Consider the following 27,656-nt stretch of genomic DNA (forward strand, 5'->3'; position numbering starts at 1 on the left):
GCATTAAGCAAATGACCAAATAAAATTGTCACCATTCTACTTTCTGTCAATGAGTGTCGCTGAAAGGAAGAGTAGTGAGCTAAGTGTTAACTGCAGAAGATTATTTTCTATGTGAAAGATAGGCCTTGTAGGGTAACAAGTCAAGATCACTTCATATCTAAATAACCTCTAGAACATACAGCGATATATCAGGCACTGTGTTATAGTAAGACTTGGGAAATGTGACAAAATAAGCAGTGGAATGAAGAGAACAGTACTAAAACCAGTTGCAAAAAAACAGGAAGAATAGAATTTGATGAAACTATGAAATATCTTAAGGAACATCTTGTTTCTAGTCGTCACTAAACAGTGAGAAAAGTGATAAGGGGTAAACTGGCTGTTTTCAATGTACCATCTTTAGACAAAAAGGCTAAGTGATTAAAAGGTACTGAAGATTACGTAAATAAGTGTAGCATTTTAAAGTGTTGGATTGAAAAATAAAAGGATATATTATTTGCTTGAAAGATTTTTTAATGAAAGAAAGTATGAGAAGGTATGAAGCAGTCTGATGTAACAGCCCACCAGAAGTTGTTTCAGAGGTAATCACTTGCTGAGATATTTAGGCAAGATGTGTTCCATCAGCAGCATAAGACACTGCCGTGTGTAACAAGATAGTAGTACTCAGGATACCTGAACAGCTTTATTGAAGTTTAATCATGAAGCTTCAAAATTAATATGGACTATGACCCAAAGTCTAAAATACAAATTAAAGCCCCATGAGAAAAAATAAAGGCTACATTTTAAATATACCCTCTAAGTCAGGACTTATGATTTAGATACTTTAAACTATGGTATTCAGAAACAAAAAACACGCACAGCTTTTAAACGGATGCATGCTTTATTTTTTGCCAGAACTTTACTCATTCAGTTTATAACGATACCAGATGAGTTTCCAAACCACTTTCATTAAGAAATTCTGACCAAATGTCCTGATTCTGTAAACATTTTCATATTTAATGTAGGTCTGCATACAAGTTGTTCCTTTAGATCACCTAATGATCAATACGTACAAATGTACACAGTCAGAAATGCAAGTTCAACTGATGTGAATGAAGGTTGATCTGAGGTGAAATACAAAATACAGCAACATTCCCTGGGTTTAGTGTCCCATCTTCATTTTGTCTGGGATCTTCTCTAAAGTGCGTAACAGTAAAACAAGGCATCTCTAAATACAGTCAAACTAAGAACTGATATTCCTACATTTAATTTTTAATGTAAAACTACATGAAAGTTGCAGTTTCCAGCTATATCGCAGAGTTTATAGTAGAATAGATAATTTGGTTTTTGAACTCCCTTTTGCCCTCTTTTCTTTTCCAATGGTATAACCAGGTGATGTGGATTGGTTTCTGCTATACAAAGAAGTCAGAAAGTCTTTTTGGGTCTCAGAATGGATATTGCGAGTACACTGAGGTAGTGTGTTGGCTCAGGAAATTTGGTAAAGGCAGTGTTACAGAGTTTGCAGCTGAAGTTTCCATTAAATTCCTTGTCTGGCAGAAGAAAAAAAAGCTGAATATCACTGAGTTTGAGAGAAGCTGTGTGCTTTTCTTCTTGTCTGATCTTCCTCTACCTTTTAAAAGATCTTGGTTTTGTCTTTGTTACTTTTGAGACATCTCCCTGAAAATCTCTCTTACTGTAGGTCCTGCAGGTCCACTTAGGTTGCCCACACCTTCTCCCATAAGCAGAATAATTTAAGCTTCTTTAGTCTTGAAATACAGAGAAGATTTTGCATAGCTTATTCTTCTAACTCTTTTTCAGAACCATCTGATTTGTTAAGATATCTTTTAATCTTTGGAGTTTATAGCTAAGAATTCTCAAGTTTTAGAATATCAGTGTTATCTCCGCTGGTAAAAACACTTTCCTCTTTCTTATTATGATTCTGACTGTGTGTGTCCATGAAGTGGAACTTGCATCATCGCAGATTACCTGCTGAAAGTTCAATTTTTACAATATTACATGTCAACATGAGTGGTTTGCTCCAAAATAGCTGGGTTTTTTTGCAGTTCTTGCTCTTTGCTGGGGAGAAAGCAGGAAGTACAGCAAAAGTGCATTTTCTGTGTCAAAAGCAAGTCTTTACGTTTAAAAAAAAAAGGTATAATTTCCCCTAAATTTCATTATTCCATGAGCTGCATTCCTTGAGTGCTGGGAGTAAAGTTCAAGATGTTAATATGCTTGTATGATTACGATGCTTTTGATGAATGTGGTCTGTATATAGGACTGGGCTCCTGTTCAAAATCAATCTGTCAATAGGAAAATGTCATTAGAGGCTGAATTTGCTGAGGATGAATTTGTATTCTCTAAATAATCACCCGGCATATTCTGTGCATAATATCCTCATATAATGTCAAAAATTACAGAGAATGTAAATCTCAAAAGATATAAGCTTTCTGTGTACAGATGCGCAGGATGTACCTCTGATAACATCTCAGCAGTCCTGTTGAAGCTAATTGATTAATCCAGTCTTATGTCAAAAGTCTTATACAGTGTTGAATAAATTAAGGCTATGAGTAAGAACAAAATCCTTACAAATTATCTCAGAGCAAAAGAAGAAGTACGGCCATGCTGTTAGTGCAACATAAGAAGTAACGTGTATATTATACGTTACTTCTTACAGAAATTACAAACATCTATATGCCAAGTTACAAAAATTAATTCACAGCGATTGCTTGTAGTTAAGGTCACTCAGTTACAAGGCATTTTCAAGATCTGGTCCAGATTATATTCATCCATCAGCATACTTAAAACAACTTGTCATTATGGTGTATCCTGTATAAATTAACTATCTGTGTATACATCACATACACAATCAAATTATATTTTACATTTGAAATATATTTAAAATATTTTCTTTTGTTATAAATTTCTTCGGTACAATGTTTTTTCTGCTGAAATCTGAGATGATCTCTTTAATTGTGTAGTGTTGTGTTTCAGTAATTCAAGTCACAGTGCAGGTGGTACATGCAGTTTGCTGATGTTAGAGATAGTATTTAAACAACTCCATGCTCAGAGGTAGTATATCAAAAGTTTTTAAATTGAGGGTGACAGGAACTGGTGCTGCACTTTCATGTTATCCAACAATGTGGAAGAATTTTGACATACAGCTGGAATGATCAAACTGCACCAGTTTTGCTGTCTTAACTTCATTTGACATGAATTTCAAAGGTATTTGAAAATTACTAAGTTGTCTGCTACATTTGAAGAGTTTGCCTTCTTTAGAGAACTTTATAATAAAGCCTGATACAAGGGGGGTTATGATCTCAAAATATTGCATAAAGCAGACATATTTTTTGGTAAATTTCCTTTTATGTTTAATTTGTGAGTCAGGCAGAAGCTGTAGTTTCTACAGGAGCTGTTACTATAAAAGTTAAGTACCCTGCTACTAACCTATCTACATTATTTTACAAATGTACTTCTTCCACTGATGCAGGCAGAAACTGGCCTGAAAATACTAAAGATTACTTCAGATCATCAGTATTTTGTGTATATATAGTAGATGAAATTGGAAAACAAAGGTAACAACAGGAAGCCCAGAGTTGTTCGCTGATACAAAGTGGGTTCTAATTGTACAAGCCTTAGTAAGTGTTGTAGAATATTTACTGGTTTGTTGCTTTTTAACACAAAAGGCAAGACTAAAAAATCCCTAATCTTTTTTGTTGCGTTGCCTAATACTGCTGTGGCTCAAAGAATGTAGCTGTAAGAGTAGAGACAAACACTTTATAAGGTAAAAACTATGTCATTTAAAGTTTTCTGTGAATACCTGTAATTCTTCAGGATTCTGACAGCTGTGACCCATAGGACTTAATTTACTTTTATAGTTATATGTATGTATGAGTCATATAAAAGAAATGAGGATACCAAAACTTAGAAAAAATAATTTAATTACAAAAAATGCTGTAAAAAGTGATAATTGAAAGTTAGGTATAAGGAAAAATCTTTTGGAAAATGGTTTCCTGTGCTTTGTATTTAAACTTTTTATTTAGATAATATGAAACATTTCCCTACATTTTTATTTACAGTAAGGTCTTTTATGTTAGTGATGCCTTTTTCTGTCTGAGTACATTCTGAGTGATTACTGCATAGTGACTCACAAAGGGTACCTTGATATGATAGCATTTCATAATTATCTGACAAAACAGCTGATGATGATCGTTTGGTGTTTGCTGTGCTTATCTGCAGCAATAACAAAGAATTAAATGCTTCCTCGCTCCTGTGTTACAGTTCTCATACTTTCCCTGCTAGCTCACATAGGCAAGAGAGATGTGTTTATACCAAGTATGAAGTTCAGTAGGGACTGTAGGAGGGAGCTGGTTGTTAAGAAAGCAATACATGTCTCATATAAGAAAAAACAGTGCCCTGTGCAATAGAGATTTCTGTTAAACAGAAGTCTATGGGGCGAAGGATGATGGCGTGTGATTGAGACACCTGTTGAGAAAATAGGCAACTATTGACAAGTCTGATTCATGACTGAGTGACTGCTCTGCTAGTCTTCACATGATCCCCACCGAGAGTGAGCCTCGACCGCCTGCTAAACAAGGGCTGTTTGAAGTTTCTTTTTAACATTTCCAAGACGTTAATTCAGCAGGACATCTCCACTGGGGTTCTCGATGTCACCAAATCAGCAGCTGTTGAAATCCATTCACTTCAGCATGAAATGTTTGCATAAGTTTTTTTCTTTTTTTCTTTTATTTGTGACAACAGCAAAGTAAATAAAACCCTAAAAATCCTGCACTAGTCAACTTGTATATGTGTGAGAACAGCTTCTGGTTGCAATTGTAGCTGCTAAGGCAAAATGTTTATTTGTAGAGAGCAATGACAGTAAGAGTAGTTTATTATGATACACAAAAAATCCTGATTTTGGTAGACATTTTTGTGACATTTTTCCAGTGTAAACATTCAGTTAAGTTTTGTGCCAGCTGTTGAACTTGTATGAAAAGTGTTTTTAAATTGAATTGATTGTTTTTCAATTCAAAAAAAATATCATAAAAGTCTAGAAGCAAATGTTTCCTGTTTTTTTCCAGTCAGTAAATGAAACACTGATTCTCGGGTAGGAAAACATTTCTATCTGACTCACATTTCCCTGAGAAAACAGCTTGTATCATAGAATTAGTTTAGTTTGAAGGGGAAACAGAACAAGGCAAGACATGTAAACATATGACAAAGCTTACTTTGATATTTAAATGCTTTTTTTTTTTTTCTTTTCCTGGCCATCTGAGAAAAGGTGTGGTGAATGTAGTCAATTGTAAATAGAAACTCTGTATTTTCAGTCAGCTTCATTGTTAAACCTGAGAACTGCTGACCACATAGGAAGACTCCTGGTTTGAGCCATCCCTCCTCTGTTTATTAAATCTGTTAAGACTTAAGTGTATTTTTACAAGTTCATTAATGTATTCCATTCTCTCTGATGTATTTTTTCCCACTATTATCAGATTTCATTATATGGGAGGAATTATCAGATCAACCCATTATACAGCCGAGCAGCGTTAAGTCTGATTGGAATTTGGGCTTCCCTCCGTTTACAGGGGGAATATTGTGTAAATCAGACTCTCGGGTTTCAGTGGGAGGCACAGGGCTGCACAGCATCCATTTGTCAAGTTGATTGCACCTCAGCGAGGTTGCATTAGCTTGTCTTTGAACAGAAGTGAAATCCTATGCGAAGCTCCCCTTTCTGTCATTTACACTAACATCCATCCTCTTAAACCAAGGCCTCAGCGAAAAAACAAAGTGATGGCACAATATAATCAGTCACTCAGGTTGTCTGTCATCTGTTTTCTTAAGGAAATGACTTTTAAGTTAGTGGAGCAGAAAATTGAAGAAAATTAGCAGAGGGTTGTTGTAGAAGCAGGAGGAATTTTTCAAAATTACAGATGTATGTAGAGAAGCTCAATTGCATCCACCAAACAGGAATGCAGTTAACTCTGTTTTTTACTTTAGTGTCAATGTAATGCCAGCGTGCCCGATATGCAATAATTCAACTTTTAATGAAACTTTTTTCATAAACTTGAATTAGGTTGTAAACACACAATAAAAAGCTGGTATGCACATTTTCAGCTTTTATGTCAGTGGCTGTGTTTTATGATGCTGTATACGCAAGTAATTTGCACTTTTTTTCTTGTGTCAGGAAAGCTGAAATGTTAAGCTGGAAAGGCCATTGTAAACAGCTCCGTGAAGAGTCTTGTAAGTTCTTTTGAAACTCAGGGAACAGATTTTTTACTCTAATGCGAGTGGCAGCAATAAATGACATTTCTTGTTTAAATTGATGCACAGTGAAACTTGGACAGTACAGTAGCAACAGTTGCTACAAGGTTTATGGTGCCATTGAAGATAAAGATGTCCATTTTGCCCAAGGTAAAAAGCACCACGTTTAATATAGTTCTTTTTCTCATGTCTTCCTGAACTCTTCTTTTACCTACTCTGGAAGTAAGTTTTTAATTAGAGATACTTTGGTTTAACTTCAATCAGTAAGAAAATCAGTTTTCTATTGTGTAACTTAAGGGAACATTTTTCAGTGTGGTATTTTCCTAAAGGAGGGTTGTGCATGGCTATTTTAAGTTAGAGCAAAATAGCACATTCCTAGTTCAAAATAAAAACTGTGAGCTCTTGCAACAAACTGGTGTGAATTTTGAATTTCTTTAGTTATTTTGGAATACATATGCCTTCTGAGGGCTTTCCAGACATGCAGAAAGTGATGTGACTAGCATCGATCAATTATGCTTCTTTCTTTTCTTTCTTTTCTCCGCTTTTCATTCTACCCAAGGGAAAATTGCATGTGGTTTTTATTTGTTTATGTCATGCAGATACAGTAGTGAAATCTACAGCACAGTAACAGAAATATTACTGGTCTTGGGTGAGAAGCATCTTATATTCCTTTTCCCCCACTCTTTTCTGCTACAAATATAGACATGAAACCTCACAAAATGAGTCTGGTTAATCAATTGCTGCATCTTAACATGCCTTGGAAACCTTGGATGGAATATGATATGACAATACAAAATTGTCTAATTTATACCAATGCACTAGCACATTGTCACTTGGAAAGAGAAAGGAAATGTAGAAAAAAGATTGCTATTTTAAATACTATGCAAAGTGTCCTTTTGTAAGTTTTATGCACAACTGTTGTTTGCAGCTAGTTTAATTTTTCAGTCAGTAAGTATTAGATTTTTCATGTGTCTCTTGAGGTAAACTTAAATTGGCTTCACAATCTTGAATACACTTAGATTTGGATAGCTTTAATCAATAGAGACATTATATACACTGAAGTCATTTAAGATCTGCAGGATCAAAGCATAAATGACTCCATACTTCTCCTCAAAAATAAATCTCAAAAGATTTCAGAAGGAAATTATTTTTAAACACAGCATGTAAAATTGTATAAAAAGTTGCAGATTATAGAAATATCAGGTACAATGTTTGTGAAGCTCATGTTTCATTAAGATATATATTACTCAAGGTTGTGCTATGAAGATGATAATGGCTACATTTTACACTTCTTTTCCCTTTTATAACCCAATGTTAACATTTAGGAATCCGGGAACTTGAGAGCCCTAGTAGATCAATCTTGATTGGTTTATTTTTCTTTGTAAAGATTTTGATAGCCTGGTAATGCTTTTGTTTGAAAGAGTATTCTTTACTTCCTCTTGTGGGGGATGAAATATTGTTACACCCAGCTCTTCCTCTGAAATAGTGAAAAACAATTTAGGTAACTGAATCTTTGATGAGGAGACCTTAGATTGAAAAGCCTGGCACTTAATTGCCCTTTTACTCATAATTCTTCTACGTTTAACCTCAAAGGCGATTTAAAAAGTTACATCTTAATTGCGTAGCCTCATTCAATCATTAGTACTTTGCCTTGCAACGATTTATTACAACTTTATTTCCCTGAGCCATCAATGAAGATGATGCTGAATTTTATATTAGCCAAGTGTCCTTTTGAGATTAATGTGGTAATATAGTTGTTATGCACCTTTTATCTGCTTTAATATTTGTGTTATAGATTGGAGTTATAGGTACAGCACAACTGCTGCAGTAGTTTAGAGAATGCTGCATATATTGCCACAAGAACTGATGCTGGAGATTTATTTGAAAATGTGTTTCTGCAAGAAGAAATAATAACAGGGCATTCTCTGATGTGCTGCTCTCTAGCTATTTTTACAGCTTATTCTCTAGCTATTTTTACAGCTTACTTTTTACACAGGGTTTTCAGCTTTGAAGATAATAGTTGGACTCCCATTGTGAGGAAAGCACTGTAATCAGATGGGCTAGGAGATGGGGATATGGGCAAAAGGGTGCTGTGCCAGAGATGCCACCCTTAGCATTGGGCAAGTCACCGTAAATTTGACTTTTCTTTCACAGCAGTCTTTTGGAGGTTCCTACATTCTTAAAATTTTTAAGGGTTCCAGCTGCTAAGGCTATGAAATACCAAAACTCCCTTGTGTCAGTGCAGGATCAAGGTAGAGTTCATCATGAGCATATTTCCTGTTGTGTTCTCTAATTCATTTGGATAGATATTTAAATGTGGCAGCTAGAAAGCATTGAGACCCTTTATGCTACTCTATGTAACTGCTGTAATTTAAAAATTCACAGCTTTTCCATTCCATTCCTATCCAAATTCTCAGATTAGAGCTGGCAGCTACTGTTGTCAACTATACAAGCATTTCTGCTTGCACAAAGCTCAGGGAGACTGCCGTGGATGAGGCTGGTTTGATGAATAGTTCAAGCCAGGTGTGCTGACACCAATGCAAAAAGCACCGTTTTGCCTTTCCCACACTCCTGGCTTCTCATTCCTTATGCTTTCCTTTGAGCTATTGCAGCTGTTTATCCTGCAAGCAGCAAGGGAGACAAGGCTGGGGAAAGATACGGCTGCTTCCTTCACACATACTTACCACTGGCACTACCCCGAGAAGTGCTGGTTTGGCTGCAGATTCTGGAGCCAGCCAAATGGGGTATGTAGGTGAATCAGCAGGCTCTCCATAGCATTGCAAAAATAGGCAATCACCCATCTTTGGGTGAAATAACATGGAACTTGGTGAATGCTGCATCCTTGCTGCACCCGTTAAGGAATAGGTAAGCTTATGCTAGTAGCAGTTCAAACACCAGCAGCCTCCAACCTAATCCCAGGCACATTTCACCTCCTGAAACAAAAACATATGTGGGGATACTCAGGCACTTGAACTAGGTGGAAGAAGGGTATGACTGGATATTAATCTTTATGGAAGTTGGATATACCTGGAATAGAAGAACAAAAGCAAATGAAAGAAAAGCAGATGAAGCAGGAGGAAAAGCATTGCAAAAGACTCAAAGGAAGAAAAGAAAGTGAAATTAAAAGAATTACATGAGCACTGGAACAGTCCCACAAAGGTTTGAGTTCTGGCTGAAAAGACTCCAAGAGGGATGGCAGAGATACCTTGCTGTTGTGTGAATCTCTTGCATTCAAGGAAACAGGAATGAAGTTGAGGGCAGGTGACTTTGGAGGTGTTTTATTTAACAAGATATGCCTAAAAGATGCTTGACTTTATAATTTTCTCCTCCTAATAGAAACAGCCCTCAGGGCCTCAAACTTTGGCTAATCAGTTAGGTCAAAAGGGTAATAATAATGTAGAAGACTATGAATTAGAAGTGTACCCTAGGGAAAGCTTGACCCAATGCAGAAGTAGAAAATAACCATACAAAACTCTGTAATGGGATCCTCTGAATCTGAATGGGAAAATGGGGGCTCATGCAAATATGCTCACCATCTAATATGAAACATAACTCCAGAAGTATGTATTTTTATTCCCTGTTACAAGAGTGAAACCACAGTGGAGTTACTGTAACACTGAGGCTGAACTAATCCCATCACAGAATCAGATCTTGGTAATAAATAGTTCCAGGTGTGATCCAAGGATTAGGAATGTTTAGATTTGTTTAAACTGAAAGGTGTGGAGTTTTTTTCAGTCTTTCCACTGACAAGGGAAGGTTGTATGAGGTGTGTAACTCCTGTCTCTCAAAACTGCTTATTATCTCTTTTTACTGGTATATCTATCTCAAATACTTTACCAAGAAAGCTGTTACCACTGTGTTTATGTTACAAATAGGGAAATGAGGGATAAGGATGATCAGCATCTTACTAAAAATCAGCCACCATGCCAGCAGCAAACCTGGAAGCATAGGTGCTGGTCCAGTGCTCTGCTTAGTGGGCTCTGCTGCTTTCCAGGGCATCCTTATAATTTGCCACTTTCTTTGTCATGAAACATTGGGTTTATGATGTGTCAGGTTTGGAAAAGAGATGCTCTTTTGAATATGCCCATCTTGTGAGCAGCATTAGGAATAAAATGAGCATGTATTTAAAGATTGTACTATGTTGCACATACATAAGGGACCGACCATACTAGGGTTGCATAGGCAATCACTGGGGTTGCCAATGCCTACATGTTTTTCAGTCTTTGGTTTTACAATTTTAATGATTATGTCTAATCAAGTGCTTGAAGTTCTGTGAAATAGAGCTTACCTCAGTTTTCAGTTGCTTTCCACAGGATGTGGCTGTATTGGCAGCAGATAGTTATTTCAGTCGTGTAATTTGGATAAGTTTGTACCTGAAAAAGGAGCTGCCCAGAACTGGCTTTGAGGACACAGAGTATTTATATCTGGTTTTGTACCATAGTCCCTGTTCAGAATTTATACAATGGTATCAAAGCATCAGGTAGGTGGTGACTTCCACTTATAACCCAGGATTTTCCATGTGTGCATCCCTTTTATGAACAGGAACAAAACAGTTTATGGCCTGGAGCACTTGACTTTTCTCCCTAATCCATGTGTCCAGAGAGATCAGGATGGAAAGAGAAGGCATGGCAAAAGAGAAGGAGCATGGAGAAGACTGTTCTTTTGCACCTACACTGGCATTTACGGGATCTGTGCAAAGAAAATAATCACCTGTGGCACCAACTACAGGGCCTTTGGCTATGCTTTCCTTTAGTCTGTGTGCTGAGCAGAGGGTCGGAGCCAGGGCTGAACTGTCGTGGGATGTCCTTTGTAATGCTTCTAGATTTCTTGAATAATTCATGAAGCTTTTGGACCCCTTTTCCCCAAACATACTCAGAGACAGTTGTGCTGCAGAAGAGAGTTTGAAAAACTCCGTAAGGAAAGTGGCTTACTTCTTCAGCCATTATATAGGCATTTTAAAGCAGATTTTATTATTCCCTATTCTAGGGGGACTACAAAGCTGAGCATTTACTTTTTGCAGAGTTAATACACTGTGGTGTATTATATATTATACTTTTTCTCTCTTTATTAGGGTTTTACTGCCTTATTTACATTGTAATAGCAATAGTGATGTTTTGCATATAATCATATTGCCTTTGATTGGGAACGACACCAAGATAACCGAGTGCTTCACGATTCAGTTGTGTTCTTTGCAAGAATAATTAAAGTATCATGCCAAAAATCTTATCAGAGCATGAAAATTTAGCATGCCAAGAGTGAAGCTATTTATGTGGCATACCAATGGTTTAGTTGCTGACAAGATTCACTTTTAGAAACTCTCTCTCTGCTGTTTCACTATTGTTAGTTAGAACTGTAAAAAGTGTAGTTACCAGAAAACATTAGGAGGAAAACAGATTTTCAAATGACCTGTGATTGCAGATGATTCAGTTTTTAAAAAGTCATCAGAGAAACTGATTTTTCAGAACTGAGCAAATATTTTCTGAAAAATCAAGCCATGGGCAGCTATTTGAAAGTCAACCAGCACTGACACAGCTATTCATGCTAATCCTCTCCTAAATCTTCACCATAAAGTTTTTGGAATCTGGTTGCTCATTTGGACCAAATCTTCAAGTATTAGCTTGCTTCAGACTTATTGCAGCTGACTAGGAAAAACTGGTGCTGAAGTTGTTCTGAATAATTAAACAATCCAAGACATTGTAAAATGACATACATGCATCTATTTCATACATGCTTTATGAAATAGATCCTTTATTTACCATTAGATCTTCTTAAGCCACCAATATCTACCTTGTTTTTTTTTCCTAAATATTTTCTCTATAAAATTAATTCATTCCCAGTCAATAGATTTAACTGCCTCCAGTAAAAATCACTTTTGCATGGTGCATATACCTTCCCCTTTAAAGTTAATCCACAGTTTTTCTTGAAGAATTTTTGTATGCTTATAAACACTGGTCTGTTGCAGGAGGGACTTAAAGGGATTTATCTGTCAATGCTTGAGGGAAAAATCATTTACTAAAGTAGTATTCAGATCTGCAGGGCATGTTTAGCATTTGAAATGCATCACTAACACTAAGTCAGTTTGGGTGTCTCAGCAAGTAACTGGTCCCAGAAAGAATATTGGCAGTATCCTGCAAAGTGCTGATCTTCAACATTTTTACTGCTTTGCAGAACTGATTTCTCAGTCCCAAGGCAATTGTCCATATCACACAAGTACTGCATACTATTATAGTCGGAAGCCTCTGAGAGTAATCCAAGAAAGAATACCAGTATTTTGTTTCCAAGTTCTTTTTGTGAAATATTTGGCTTCAATGCATTGCTAATCTTCATAAGGTTCTTTGAAAGTCTTTCTTTAGAAAAAGATGTATTTTTTCTTTGTGCATAGTTCATTTTTAAACCAACTCTAGCTAAAAATTGCTACATAAGCTGTTTTTTTCAAGAGAGCCAATAGCCATATTTTTGTCTCCCCACAGAAGGAATACATTTATGTTTTTAAAATATATGTATTTGAGTAGTCATATAAAATAAGCACATAAAGGTGCCATATTGAATTCATTAAGATTTCTCTCTTATATGTAATCCCAAGTATCTATATCCTTATAATTTTATTGGCAGAGGGAGCAAGTATATGGTTTGACATATCAGCTGGACTATGAATACCTAAACGGTAACACACTTCCAAGCTCATGCTTTGATTGGGTTTCTACCTTCAGTATTAGCTAAGAAGTCCCTACTGATGATGCCATCTCCAGACCATGTTTTGCAGGTAGATTTTGCCTGTCCCATTATCACTCCTCCAAAGCCGGGAGATGGAATGTCCTTTGGTCCCTGGTTCCTTTGGCTGTTCAATGCTCAGCTTTCTTGCTGCTCTTTGTGCACTAGAGTATAACCGCAGGCAAAGTGAGACAGCACATTTGCAGGGCTGTGGAGCTGCCAGGCCTTAGAGAGCCATGATTCCCATGGCTATTGCTGTCCCGAAGAACAGAGGGCTCTAAGAAAACTAAAGGCAGAGGACAGGTCACTGATTCAGTCTTCTTTTTTGATATAAATAATTATTAGGAAACAGAATTTAACTTTCACCTCAGCAGCAGAAATTAGTACCATTTTTGTTTGACATAGTGACATCTCACGTTGTTAAAGAGAGCCCTTGGTGGCTACTGGGGATTAGTAAGGGGAAATATTTCACTTGCAGGTGACCTACAGGAATCTGGCCCAGGGCATGGGTGATTGACAGCTCTTCAAATGTGATGTCTCTAGGAGGCCCCTGTGAAGGAAGCTCCACGTTTAGGTCTGGGGAGGCAGGTGTCAGCGCTACAGACCCACGCTGCCATAATTAGTAATCTCTGCTGGCAGTGCTGGAGCAGGGACTGACTGCTGGAGGAAACCCAGCCTCAGGGTGGTGGGTGAGGGCCTTGGTGGGACATGGGGGCTTTTGTACCCCATGACAGCCCTCTCCCGGGGTAAGGTAATGCAAGTGAAGCAGGAGCCTGTTCTGAACTGCTTTTTAAGCATGAGCATTAGAGTGCAGTGTAGTCTTGGAGAAAGCAAATGCTAAAGGAAGGGGTTTAATGCTCTTATTTCTGCCCCAGATTCCTTCTCACAACCTGCATTTCACCAGTCTTTTACCACTTCAGCTCCTTGCTACACTTTCCCATGAAAACTTTTTTTCCCTTGTAAATGATGTGAAGCAAATACCTAATAGTATCTACCTTTAGTGCTGACACAAGAAAATTAGAAGAGGTATATTACAGTTCTGTTCAGTATTCTTCCCAGAGAAAACTGCTGGATAGGTCAATTTACTTGGTACTGTACACTGCTTTAATCTTAACTTGAGGCCTGCTGTAGATATACAGCAGCTGGTTCTAATGTCTTCATGCATGGTTGCAAGCAAGCCAGTTAATTTCTGTTTGTTGAGAGGTAGGAATCAAGCAAATTTTTCTCTGTTGAATGAAAACATTGTGGGGCTGGTAACAGGTGAATAAGCAATACTGAGTAAGAAAACAACCTGGAGTTGCCGCCTAAACTTTGAAGGGCTGGATTCCACAACAGAGAAGTCATGGTTTCATCTCATTTATAATAGCAGTAGTTTAGCCCCAGATCTTTTATTAGAAAAAGTAAAAAGAAAACTGGCTTAGCAGATCTTGTTTAGGAGAAAACATGTCACCAGTGAAGAAGCACTTAGCTTCAAGTCCACTTTGAGCAGTGCTGTAGGCTGCTAACTGGGGTGGTCACTGTATTCGTAAACATACATGCAGGCTACAAAATCAGGATCCTATCATAATGGTAGCTTAATTCCAAATACAGATTATGGTTGTACCTTAAAATTACCTAAAAGTGTTCATATGTTTAGAAAATTAAATTTTAGATTAAAATAGACAACAAATTTAAGAGTGGAAAATGAAATCCATGTCTTTCCTCTCCCAGATGACCACCTATAGAGTCAGACAGCTGTATCCTCTCTCAGTGGGAATCTTATGCTGTTGCCTGAACAGTGCTGCATCCTTAGTAGGAAGAGCAGAGCACACCCACAGATGAGGCTGTGATGTGGGCAAGGTGAGAGAGAGAAATAATCTGAGGGGATAAAATCTTTTTTCCCCCTCAATTTACTCTAATTCATTGCTGTTGTTGTTGTTCCTGTGTCTATATTCATAGAATGGTAGAATCATCATAGAATGGTAAAATGGTTTGTGTTGGAAGGGACCTTAAAGATCATCTAGTTCCAGCCCCCTGCCATGGGCAGGGACACCTTCCACTAGACCTAGGTATTCAGAGTAGAGAGCATGTTTCTAAGCTCACACTATTTTATTACCAGACTTTCTTCATCTCTACAGCCCTGCTTCTTTAATCTGTCATAGGCTTTTATGAGAAGTGGAAAATCTCAGGCTAGGAGGGATGCTGAATCAGCCCTTCTTCCCCTGTAGTTGGTACTACCAAAGTCTCTGTATTGTTGAACCATCAACTGAGAGGAGTTGCATTTCAGAAACTGTTTACCAAGGAATTGATAAAAGGCGATAAAAATTTACGAACTACACAGGATAGAGACTAAAGAGAATCACTCTAATATGTGTAATTTCCACAGAATGTATCCCCATTGTTAATTAAAGAGGCAGCTAAATGCAAACTTCAGTCAGTTTCCTCTCACGCTTGACTTCTTCAAGCACTTTCCTGTAAAATTCTCGTGTTTACCTAAGCCCTTAGGTGAAAAGCCACCTTCCCCTCCCCTATGCCTAGTGGAGCTAATGAGCCATGGCTCTTCTCCTCCCAAAACTCTCAGCTCAGCAGAACTTAATTCACTTTCTTTGCCCAGTTCTAACACATGCCACCACATTAAGTCAGGAGAATGAACCTTCCTACCCTTTTATGCTCACTGGGGGATTGACTGACAGACAGGTAGTAAGTACTTCTTTGTATGTCATCAGTCGTTATGTACTTTGACACTAAAACTAAATCAACTTAATTGCTACCTGCTGCCAAAAGAGGTGCTCTTATCCCTTTTCTGCCACCTTATTCCCAACTTTATGGTCGCTGGCTCCTTTGCACCATCACCTGCCCCTGCAGGGACTCAGTTCAGAGAAATGAACCCTGTGAAAACATGGGAATAGATTTATGACTCCCCTTGGGCACCAGCAGATGCACATGGTGGTGGAAGACTGGAGGCAGGAGCGTGTTCCTGGCATGGAAGGGGATAGATTGGACAGCTAATTTTAGAAGTGGCACAGTGTTAGATCAGTCTAGTTGTCCTGACAATCTAGTGTAGGTATTCTCTAGAGAACAGCATAATTGCAGTATTCCACAATCAACCTGTTGTTCCTGTTATGAGTCAGCCTGTATAACTGAATTAACTTTCCCAGTGAATCGTGTTTCTAGTGTAGTTCATTTGCCATGGTTGCACAGATAATCTGTTAGTGGTGACACTAACGTGTACGTCTGCCATGCCACCCCTTGTCTTGATGCATCTCTTCAGGCCTGTAGGATGAATGAGATAGGTATGAAAACTGACTAGCATTAAATATAACTTCATTTTTCCTGGCAAGTTAATTGTAGGCCAGTCACTGATACATCCTGATAGATAGTTGCAGCAGCATAATCAATGAAGCATCCACAAGGGCTGTAATGGTGACAGGGGAGTGGAGAAGAGGGGAGAAGAACTGCTTAAGCAGATTCTGGCACAAAAAAAATTTACCTTAATAACCACTGCTGTAGTATAGGTTTAGCAAAGGCTTTTCTTTATCTAAAGTGTGAAGGACATTCACTTTTGAAGCAGATGGTCTGAGTTAAACCATACTGCCAACATGCCACACTGTGGATCCTTGTGACAATCTCAAAAGATTAACAGGGTAATGCAATTTGCTTCTTGGTGTCAGTCAAAGTGGGTGAAAATCTGAGCCCTGAGTACAGGGTAAGATAAAGCAGCTGTCTGACCAAAACTGGCAATAAGTTAGTCCTAAAAGGAGCTTCTAAGATTAGATAGCGTATTCCGGGCTGGTTGTTCACACAAGATGAATGGTGGAGGAAGGGGCTGGGGACAAGAGGGGAATTTCTCAGGTATCACATCACCTGTTTGGAAGCATGCTCACCTTACTGAAACTGTTAGGCTAGAGCAGACACACTGGGTAGACGACAGAACAGATCTGAACCTGCAAAATATTGTAATTGTATACATATACTTTTGTTAGCATCTCAAGGAGTTACGCTTACATCAGCATCTTCAAATAACAGTTCCATGTTGTCTCTGCTGGTATTCTTCAGTACATGTCATTGCATGAAGAGTTGCGGAGCCAATATACTCTCAGATTCTAAGCAGGGGGTTGCTGAAATGAGAGTGACAGCAGGATCAGTCCCACAGCATGATAGTGATACTTGTGAACAGCTTTGAAGCATTTGGACATGTAATATTTTGTTGCTGCATGTAAAGTTCTCCAATGTCTTTCAGAGCACTTTAAAATCTTGCCATATGCTCTAACCTTCTTTTTGTGTGGCCGTGGGTTATGTGCAAACCTTCAGGATGAGTGCTAGAACTGTTGTGAGCATATTGGATGCTTGCATGATTCAGGGTGCAACTTGAAATTTGCTCAGCATCCCACGCTGACTGCAGCCCATTGAACTAGGGTACTTTCAACACCTCGTCACAGCAGGCTCTTAACAAGTGGACTGCATTATGTTAGCTCCTTGGAAGGAAATCAAGTACTACTCTCTTAAAATTGTCTGTCCCTTTCTTTCTGCCCAAATTTGTATAGGTTGACAAACTTCCTCTCAAGTAATTCCTTAGTGCTACTTTGCTCTGTAGCACATGGAGGAAGTTTGTCATGCAGAGCAGCCTGCGAGTCAGACCTGTTGGGCACATCACTGGCACGTCAGGTTCTTACACAGAGGCTAAAAGTAGTTTGTGTCAATGCTTCCCATTAGCCGCCCTGATTTTCAAATGGAAACTTGACTGTCACTTCAACTTAACTGCATCATTTCCTATCATACAACGATGAGCAGGTTTTGTTTCCCTAAATGTACTATGTGTAAAGACTTTAGAACCAGACTTAAAATATCGGTTTGTTTGTAAATGAAAGCTGGTATTTCACGCTCATTCTTTCTTATGACCGTTCAAATCAGAGGCAGAGCTTTTGTTGTTCTCCCTAGTTAAAAACCCCATTCATTTAATGCTAATCGTGGGTAGCCTTTTAGTTAGAACAGGATCATTTGAAGTACATTTAAAGTATGCCTACAAAGTATAGCTGCATACTGCATAACATGTTACATGTTAAGAACTTTAAATATTTCACATGTGTAAATATGCTTTATTACTGAAAGTTTACTTTATGCACTGTGAGCCCTAATTTTTTATTTTAGGACTTTGATTTACTTCAAGTTGTCTCTATTAATAAATTTGAGGTATACATCTCCAATTTGCAGGTCAGCCACCTTCTATCTTAAAAATATGTTTCGCTTGTTTCCTCGGAAAAATTCTGAATTTCTGATTATGAAAGGGAGCTGTTTATCATTGTTTGAGGTGTTTGTTTGACAAGCAGTCATGCAGAAATAGTGCTGTGTGTAGGCTCCCAGTATAAATAGAAGCAATCATGATCCAAACTGTGGATAAGTAATTAGAATAATAAGTAGAAATAAAGAAGCTTTGTCAGCTTGAATTCCTTCTTCTGAAGCAGCTAAGGGCAAGTGTAGAAACTGATCCTTATCTTTAGTTTTTCCCTCCAAAATAAGGATAAAATTGGATTTATGAATAAGAGCTTATCATATGAATTTAGGTTTATGGAGGATGTACTCTAGTCTGTCAAAAATAGGTTGCCTAAGGCAGATTTGCTTCTAAAGAGAAAAATGCGATAAAGCTTAGGGTTCTAGTGAAACTGAACTGCACTGTACTTCAGTAGTTCAGTAATTCCTGAATTGTTACATTCAGATTTTCAGCCACTGTGACTCTTTGTTGATTAAAAAATCCTCTGATAAATGCCAAGGACTAGAGAAGTGTCCATCTTTTCCTTCTGTCTGAACCTTTAGAAGGAAGAGAGAGATAATAATTTACACATAAAAAATAAATAGTGATATGAAGCTGTTATATGTATTTCAAAGAAATGATTGAGAATAGTGACAATGAAACTAGCTTCCATGAAAAGTGACCATCATGCCTATGCTATAGCCCGTATCTGACTAAGAAAGCTATGAAAAGTTGGTCTCATTTCAGATGTTTTCCACTCTTTGAACTAGGGTCTAGAGGATGAGGTCAAAGATGACTGCACATCATGTATGATCTGTACAGTCCCTACCATGACTTAATCAGCCTTAAATTATAGCAGAACAAACCAGTCTTCTGATTCTTTGTTGTATAATCTACTGAACACAACAGTCTGTGGATTATTCTTTGCTACAGGTTTGTAAATGTTCTGGAACTGAAAAATAAGCAGATGAAACCCATTTTTTTTCTAGTACTGCCAGTTCTTGTTTGTAGACTAGTTGTATAAATAACTCCAGGACATCTGACATCCTATTCATATAAAATGTGTTGTCAATATTTGGCATGAATAGGTTCCATTTCACCAACGTTCTTTTCGGTTCTTTTTTTTTTTTTTTTTTTTTTTTTTGTGGGAGTATTTCTATCTTTTTAATCATTTTGGAATTTGAAAATTTATTCATATCTCCTTAAACGTATAACAGCTCAAGGAACACATAATCCCTTTTAGGCAGCCGTTTTTACAACTCTTGCTGTGTACCTCCGAATCAGCATCAAACATTGGCATCTCCACTTCCTTCTTCATCAGAAGTAGTGAAGTTTCATCAGAACTAGTGAGAAAAAATATTTCAAGAGAACGTAAAGATGTGGTGCTTCTGTCCTCAGGGAAAACCCCCCAGACAAACAGAAAAGAAAACATATTTAATATTAAATGGAAGAACACAACACGACTTTTCAAATCCATCCTGTGTACTTCCTTCAAACTTACCAAAGAATTTAAAATTTCTCACTGAGGATGGACACTCATTTTGAGACTGACAAATAATAATGAGAATTGAATATGATTTGTCATAAGACAGAGCTCCTTTGCCTGAATACCTGTAATGTGACTTGGTGGGTTTTTTTGTGTGTGAAAACCTTGGATTCAGGATATCCTGTTTCTCAGGTCTAGAAAAGAGCAAAATTCAGAATAATGTAGTTTTCAGTCTTATTGTTAGTTTAATAAGATGCTCTATCACCTACTTGTTCCAGTTTTCTGATCCATTTGATATAACTACCGCCAAAAATATTTGGGCTCACTATTTCAAAAATCACTTCTGAGCTTCCAAGCTCCTGAGGCTGCTATATACTCTGGCTATCTCCCAGCCTCAGGCAGGGACAAGAAGCAGGTGCCCAGAAGGCCTCCTTGCTGACTTCTCTCCAGCCTGACTTTTCCCCAGACATAATCCAAGTGCATGGGTTGCAGGAGGCATTGCAGCAAGATCGCTGGAGCAGGCAAAGGGTACCTGCTCCTGCGGTGCTCAGTGTATGTACCTCAGGAACTGCTCTGACGCACACCCTGGGAGTCATCACTGAGGTGAATGAAATATGCTGGGTCTGGCCCTGAAGAGCACTGAAAGTCTGTGGACCATGACTGTTCTCCTGCATGATGTTCACATCTCAAGGAACTCCAGTGTGTCCAAATCTTCCTCTTCCAAACTTCAGATCCCACTGTTCAGCATGCTGAACTCAGCAAGAAATTATTCAAGGAAATGCTTCAGGCAATGGAATGTAAAACTTTGAAAGGTCCAAAGGTTTCTGCTTGTAATGGGATCCCAGTATCACTTAAATTCATGGATTACCTGATCCTTTTTTCTTCTTAAACTGGATATTAAGATACATGGAAAATCCACAGTGTTTCAGCCTCCAGGAGCTTAGTGGTAAGAGCCTATTATACTGTAGGTAGGTATAACCCTAATCTCTCTTGCCGGCCTCCCTGGCTGGAATAACAGCCTGAGAACAGGTCACTTTATATAAAATAATAACTTTGGGGGATTCATGGCTTTGCTCTTCCCAGATTATGAGCCCAGACACAAAAGTCTGACCAAAGCAATGGAGCCTTTAGAAAACCTTTCCAGAAGAAGGGCTGGATGTCTAAGCTGTTTTCCCATCCCGACTCAGAGAATAGTTTTTATGGGATCATATATCAACAAATAAACTTTTAGCTAAGCTATGGGAACAAACCCAAGTGGTTTTGGCCAGTAATAACATCACAGTTGAATAAGGATGATGCAGAAACCTGAATTTTCAGAACTTAATTTTGTCTTGTATTGCTAATACTCCATTTGAAATTAATAGGTGACATTCTGCCTCAGTTTTATTTTAACTCTATTTCACAATTAAACTTTTCAACAAAGCCACAGCATTTCTCAAGGTTGAAATCAATATTCTCTGATAACTTAATTCCATTTCTGGATGCAACAGACCTAGATTCTTTCTACACTAAATGGAAACAGAGTGCAGGGTATTTAATATCCTGTCACTGAGACAGTGCAGGCTGCTCCTCTACAGTGAGTAGTATTTAAGTACATGAGTTTTGAGAATAAAAATGAGCTGGTAAGCTAATAAAAGGGTAAGATGTAAAGACAGTCATTGTTTTTACATCTAAGTAAGTCCACACTAAATAATTTCAAGCAGTTTGAATGTTTAGAATAATCTTTTTTAGGGTAATCTGTCCAACTAACTCTTCATAACATTAATACTTTGAAATAATTGATTTTCAAATACTGAAGCAAGCAGACCATGAAGTTTAAGACTGAAAAGCAATAAAGACAAATTGGTTTAATCTAAAAAACTTTTTTAAAAAACGCAGTACAAGTTCAGTGAAGCATAGCTCATGTTTTAAGAAAGCCTTTGTTTGTCTTGCATAGAAAGAGTCCTACCAATTCTTATACAGATTTATTGTATATTCTTGAAAGAAACACAGTATTGTTTAGAGGAGGTGGGCGTTCATAGCTCAGTTATAACAATCTACAGTTTCAGGCTGTTGACTTCAGGATATACAGCTGTTTAAAATTCTATATATTGTATAGCCAAATGAGGTAAACACCCACTTTTAGGCTAGAATAGAGCTGATGATAATATTCTGACCACCTGCTTTCATAATCTGAATTCAGTACCCACTGAATTCAGTACCACTCTGTTGTTGCCCAGTAGTATACTGTATCTGTCTGGGATGGACTAATTTACTTCATAGCAGCCTGTATGATGCTACAATTTAGATTTGTGACAAAATCAGTGTTGATAACACACCACTCTTTAAGTCACTGATGAATAGCGCAAGCACACGATCAAGGTGTTTTCTGTTTCTCACTCTACCCCAGGGCAAACAGGCTGTGGTGGGCAGGAGGTTGTCAGGGGACACAGCTGAGGCAGCTGACCCTAACTGGCCAAGGAGATATTCCATGCCATATAACATTATGTTCAGCAATAAAGCATGGGGGAGAAGGGGGGGGAGGGAGGGGTAAGAGTTTTTCCAAGGTAGCCATCACTTGCAGAGTGACTGAGCATTGGTCTGCTGGTGGGAAGTGGTGAGTGCCTTTGTATCGCTTGGATTTACCTCTTTTTGCTTCACTTATTAAACTGACTTTATCAACCCATGAGTTTTCTCATTTTTGCCATTCCAGTTCTCTCCCCCATCTTTCTGGGGCCGGGGGGGAAAATGAGCAGGGAGATGGATGGGGGCTTAGCTGACGCCCAGAGCCAACCCACCACAAGTAAGCAAGAGCTCTTTGGATGCCTTCAAACATTTCAGTTCAGCAGAATAGGGTATTCTGCATTAAGAAGGTGCATAGTACTGAAAGCTCCAGGCTTCATGTTTGATAGTTTATATTGCTGGCAATATTCAACGTTATTCTCACATCGTAACAAAAAGTTAGGTATCGCTTTTTTTGTTTCTTTTCTTCTTTATTAACTCTGTTAATACACACAGTTCAAGGCTTTGATCTCAAATGTATCCTTAAGCCTATCTGCAAAGTGTGAGGTGGCCATTGATTTTGAGCATGCCATGTACTAGACTCAAAAATGAGGGTTCATGTACCTAATCTGCACAGAAATCATATAGCTTGACCCGCAGTGTCTTCTTGGCACATATATATATATATATATATATATATTTCCATTTCAAGCCTATCATTGGTTTACAGGAAACTTCAGACTAGGACAAAAAATGTGACCTGCTCTTTTATTTTTATTATATATTCAGCATTTCCTGAGTTATCCTGAGAAATCTGTTCCAGTATATGATAAACTCTATTGCTCTTTCTCTACACTATACAGAAATAAACACTTTATTTGCATATATAAAACACAGTTTCAGTTTTCAGCTTTGGGTTATATGCAGTATGTTCCTCAAAGCTCTGGAAGTAAGCATAAAATCATCTCTTAGTAATGTTTGCTGATAGCATAAAGGCCAGCAGAGCGTTCCATGGTGGTAAATTGTAGAATACAATATAGTAAGCCCAGCTGATTCAACAAAGTACATCCTGACACAGCTAACTGCACGATTATTCATCAAGGAGCAAGGGATCAAAGCCATACTGATGGAACAAAGAATTTTAGCCAAGAAGTAAGTAACTGATCAGGGGTCATATAAGATGGGCATCTGCATAACAGTTCCCATAGGACTACTTGACCATGAATGTCACAGGTAATAGTATTTATGAGTTAGAAGGTGTATCCTTGTATATGGCATTGGTCAAGCTGATGCTGGAAAAATTCATCTAGTCCTGATAACAGCATTTTTAAAGGGATATGGAAACACTGAGGTAAATTCAGAAAACAGCCACAAAAGTATTTTCTGGAGGAAGTGGGGAAAAATCCCTTCCGTTGGGAGACTTGAAAGCTCGTTTGGTGTAATGTCTTAATGAAAAAAACTGGGAGCTGACTTGAGTCTGTCGAAGTATTTACAAAATAAAAATTGTTGTTGCCTAAGGGACTCTTTAGTCTATCTGAGCAGGACATAATAAGAACCAATAGCAAAATTTTGAAGGGATGCAAATTCAGACGACAAAGAATAAGTTCTAAGCAGAAAAATGTTTATTCATGGAAAGTGACTCCTAGATGTCTTTAACACTTTGTGGAGCAGGATAGGATTTCTTTGGTCAGCACACAGGGACAGCATTATTATAATAGGACATAAGGGAGGACAGACTACACCAACTCAGATTCCCTTCTGGCTTATGAATTGATGAATATATGTGGTTTATAATTATGGAACAGAAATATCACTAACCTGTAACATTTATTGCTGGTCCAAGTAGCACAGACCAGGAAAATGCACATCACCAGAGAAGGAGAGCAGCTAAACTGAAAAAAGTGTACCCAGGTATGGTACCAACTTGCTTTCATAATGAGGTCTCAGATGAAAGCTGACAAATTCTGGGTAATTCTTTTTGAATCTAATGATATGGTGAGGTCTTTTTTTCACTTCTGATTGCAGTTTTGAATAATGGATTCTTGCGTTTTAAGTCTTTCTCTCCATCTCCTGTAGAAGCAATTTCTAGCTATGATGGATTTCTCAAAATAAGAGAGGAAGCCTAGTATCCGGTCTCTGGTTAATACAAGCACAACTGAGAACTGCAATTTTGCAAATGGTTTAAATCAACACAGCCAGGCTCATTACTGTTCTTGTTTGCTGTAGTTTTCTGAGGGGAAGGCAGGAAGGGTTGCTTTTAAAATTCTTACGTGTAACTTGGTCTCCATTCATAGCTCTTTTGTTCAAGGCTGGGATGGAAGAACAGACCTCTGAGTGACAAACATCATGGGGAGACTCTGGAGTTCTTTATCCACCTAACAAGTTACTTTTACACTGCTACTACTTTTTCAGCATTGGGTAGCTTTCCCTTTTTTTCAGTAATAAAATGATTAATACTTTCCTGTGGATACTGTGTCTTACCACAGCATATGTTTCCTTCCACAGTATTTTTCTGTTTATAGAGTGAGCATATTTTTGCCCACGTTTTACGACTGTATGAAAGCTTGAAAACTAAAGAGAAGTTAAATAATAGCTCTCAAAAAAATTTGGTGATTTAACTTGGGCTCTGAAGCTCTAAGTTCAAAGCCCATCTTGGATCTCGAACTGGCAGACATTAACACTCGGTTTGAATATTCCCTGTTGGATGCATCATAAAAATGAAAACACAGCCACGGTCTGTTGTTTTATCTACTGGTGGAATTCTGTCTTTCTACAGATCTACTTGTTTTCCACAAAAAGATACATTATTTACTACTGCAATCTAAAAGAGATGGATTTAGGGTAGGGGGTTTCCCTGCATCATAGGGGAATTTCTCCTTAAACCACAGAGTAGTGAAGTGTATTTCAGTGACCCCAGCCTAGGTTTTTATTTTCTTTCCCACTTAATATTCAGAACCCATTAGCAGGGCTTAGTATATCCAGATCAATTTTGCTAAGTTTTGTCTAGTTCCATTAGTGCAAGACAGGGTTCTGCAGTGTACAGGGGACACCCCACTCTCCTCCTGTCCAGCTGATTCTGCTGTTTTGTTCCATATACACTAAAGAATGCCAGAAGCTGATTTTAAGACATCTCAGGTAACTGTGCAGAAATGGGCAGAAATTTTCACAACATGGCCAGATAATATTGTTCCATGATTTGCAACTACTATGCATTATAACTACTATGTTGGAATTCCAAAGTTTCCTTATAAACTATGTAGTCACTAAAACATTTTTTGTACCTTTCAGACACCTACAACACTTTTACATTGGGTTAGTTTTATGGGTTGCTCTATAATGAAAGCACAAAAAGAAGCATTTTCAGAGGTTTAATTCTCTCCCCTATTTATTTAGGATAGGACAAATTATGCTCCAAAGATACCTGTCTCCTGGCTGCTCACAATAGACAATTAATTTTGACTACATCTTTGGCAAGTTCAGGGTTAAGTGAGAATGAATCCATCCATGAATTACTAGCCTGCCATTTCTTCTCCAATTAACAATTTATTGGGGATTTTACTAAAATAAAAGATACTACTGGTTATGAAACTGGTTATGAAATAGGAATAGTTCAAGGTTATGCAAGAGCATTCTCTGTAGTGATGCAGTCTGACATTTGCAGACATTTTGAATATAAATATTTATAGGAGAAGGATACGTCTAGACCCAGGTAAGTGGTATGTGGTATTAGAATCATGCAGGATTAATTTTAGGAGTGGAGTTCTTGTTCCATTCAACACAGTTCCCAGTAGTTATTCCACTCCAAAGACAGAGTTCTGTTAGCTTGAGGCTGGGCACAGAAATCTAGCCATATTTAGCTCAAAGAGAATATGTATTTCTCTGGTAGAAATGACAATTGTGAGATGATGGCTTTAAACTAGCGAGAAAATGTTTCAAAGTGGAGGGACAATTTAAATTCTTTAACCTCCACTTGTATGAGCTACTTCTTGGCTTCTCGTGTATGAAAGCTTCTTGGCATGTGCCCTGCCTGGGGTCGAGTAGGACGTGGGAGAGATTGTGCTTGGATGTCTGGAGTACTACCACTTGGGGGGGGAAATGTGTAGCATTCCAACAGATATAATTAATGACAAGTGTTGTTGTCTTTCTCCTGTGCCATCCACCCAATGGCTGCCTGGTGCTGACCCCTTGCTGTCCTGCTGACCTCTACAAAGTTTATTTTAAAAAGGCATCCTTGCTTTCCCAAACTTTTCAGCTAGGCTTCCCTTGGGCTTCTTATTCAGTGCATGCCCAAATCTATGCCTGTGTCCACTCCTCAGTGATCAGACACAAGTGTTTCCATTAGAGGGATGATTAATGGAAACTTCCTTGGGAATGGGAAAGGAAGAAGTGGGTAATACAAGTCAAGAAATGTGTTAAAACTGAACAAAGGAACTTTGTTCAAAAATAACTTATTTTTCAAGTGAGCTGCAAATTGCCTTTACTCACTTGGGTCCTGCCCACTTCAGTAAAATGCTACAGTTGTTTCTGCAGTGGTGGGCTTGAGAGAAGTTTGTGCTTTCAACCCACTTTGTAGTGAGTGATCACATCAAATAATTCCACTGGCTGAGTAAGCTTCTGTGTTGGCAGATTTAGGAGATACAGGTGTGTTGGTAGATTTAGTAGATTTAATGATGTGTAGTGCAGGTCATGGAGTTTTTGCCATCTAAATACAAAGTAATAAAACAATGCACAGGACTGAAAAGAGTACAGGAATCCAAACTGGCTATTATGAGAGCACAGCTGTCAAGTTACTTCTACCTGGTAGCATTCTCCAAAGAGAAAACTGCATGACTGAGTCCTTCATTTGCATGATGAAGATCATAGATCAATTTCTGTCTGATCTCAAACATCACCTCACCCTTTGGTTACCCTTTTTTTTTTTGTTATGGGATGTTAGAGGCAAAAACCTGTTTCTTCCATTTTGATTAGACCTCATGCTTAGCTCTTTGGTGCCCAGAGACAGCATCCACCCTGTTAGCCAATGCAACCTCAGATTGAAACAACTCAACAAGGAAATGGATGTGATGACTGATTTTTCACTGCTGAGGGGAGCTGGTGAGAAACATGAATGAAGGACAGAGAGTAATAATGTTGTGAGGAACTGAGGAGCTCTGTGCTGTCACTTCGCTGGGAAAGTAGAGGGCTGGAGTTTCTAGCACTGCCAGGTGGGATCTTCCACAGTGCTTTACAAGGAAGAAGTTTTGTATTTTCCAGGAGAAATCAGTGCTTTTTATAGCTTGCTCTTTTTAGTCTAACAGTCTAACAGTGTATTAAGAGCTGTTGCAGAGACAACAATAAAAAATGTTATCTTCCCACAAGCCAAACAGTGCCAGCAGCTCTTCTGCCTGCCAAACTTTGCTGTTCAACAGAAACAATCAACTCTGACTACTTGGTAAGTTGTTAATTGGCATGTACACATCATATTCTTTATGGAGTCAATTTCTCAAGGCTAGTGCTTGATTCTGTTGACAAATCAGAGAA

General features: G+C 38.1%; 1 protein-coding gene across 5 annotated transcripts in view; it reads left to right on the forward strand.

Annotated features, from left to right (window-relative positions):
* The window catches only part of STAU2 (staufen double-stranded RNA binding protein 2), a 143,873-nt gene that overhangs the window by 96,480 nt on the left and 19,737 nt on the right, over nt 1–27,656 (forward strand). Inside the window, exon 13 of one of the 5 annotated variants that reach the window (XM_061448281.1) lies at nt 18,917–18,949. The exons of the other annotated variants lie outside the window; for them this stretch is intronic. Within the exon in view, the coding sequence (XP_061304265.1) occupies nt 18,917–18,934 (18 nt within the window). The 3' untranslated portion in view covers nt 18,935–18,949. Of the gene's footprint in view, nt 1–18,916; nt 18,950–27,656 lie in introns of those variants that run through there. 5 annotated transcript variants of the gene reach the window in all.

This window comes from Pezoporus flaviventris, unplaced genomic scaffold, assembly GCF_033815535.1.
Source record: "Pezoporus flaviventris isolate CSIRO_AGI_PZ_B2104156 unplaced genomic scaffold, CSIRO_AGI_Pfla_v1 ptg000007l, whole genome shotgun sequence".
Taxonomy (NCBI): domain Eukaryota; kingdom Metazoa; phylum Chordata; class Aves; order Psittaciformes; family Psittacidae; genus Pezoporus; species Pezoporus flaviventris.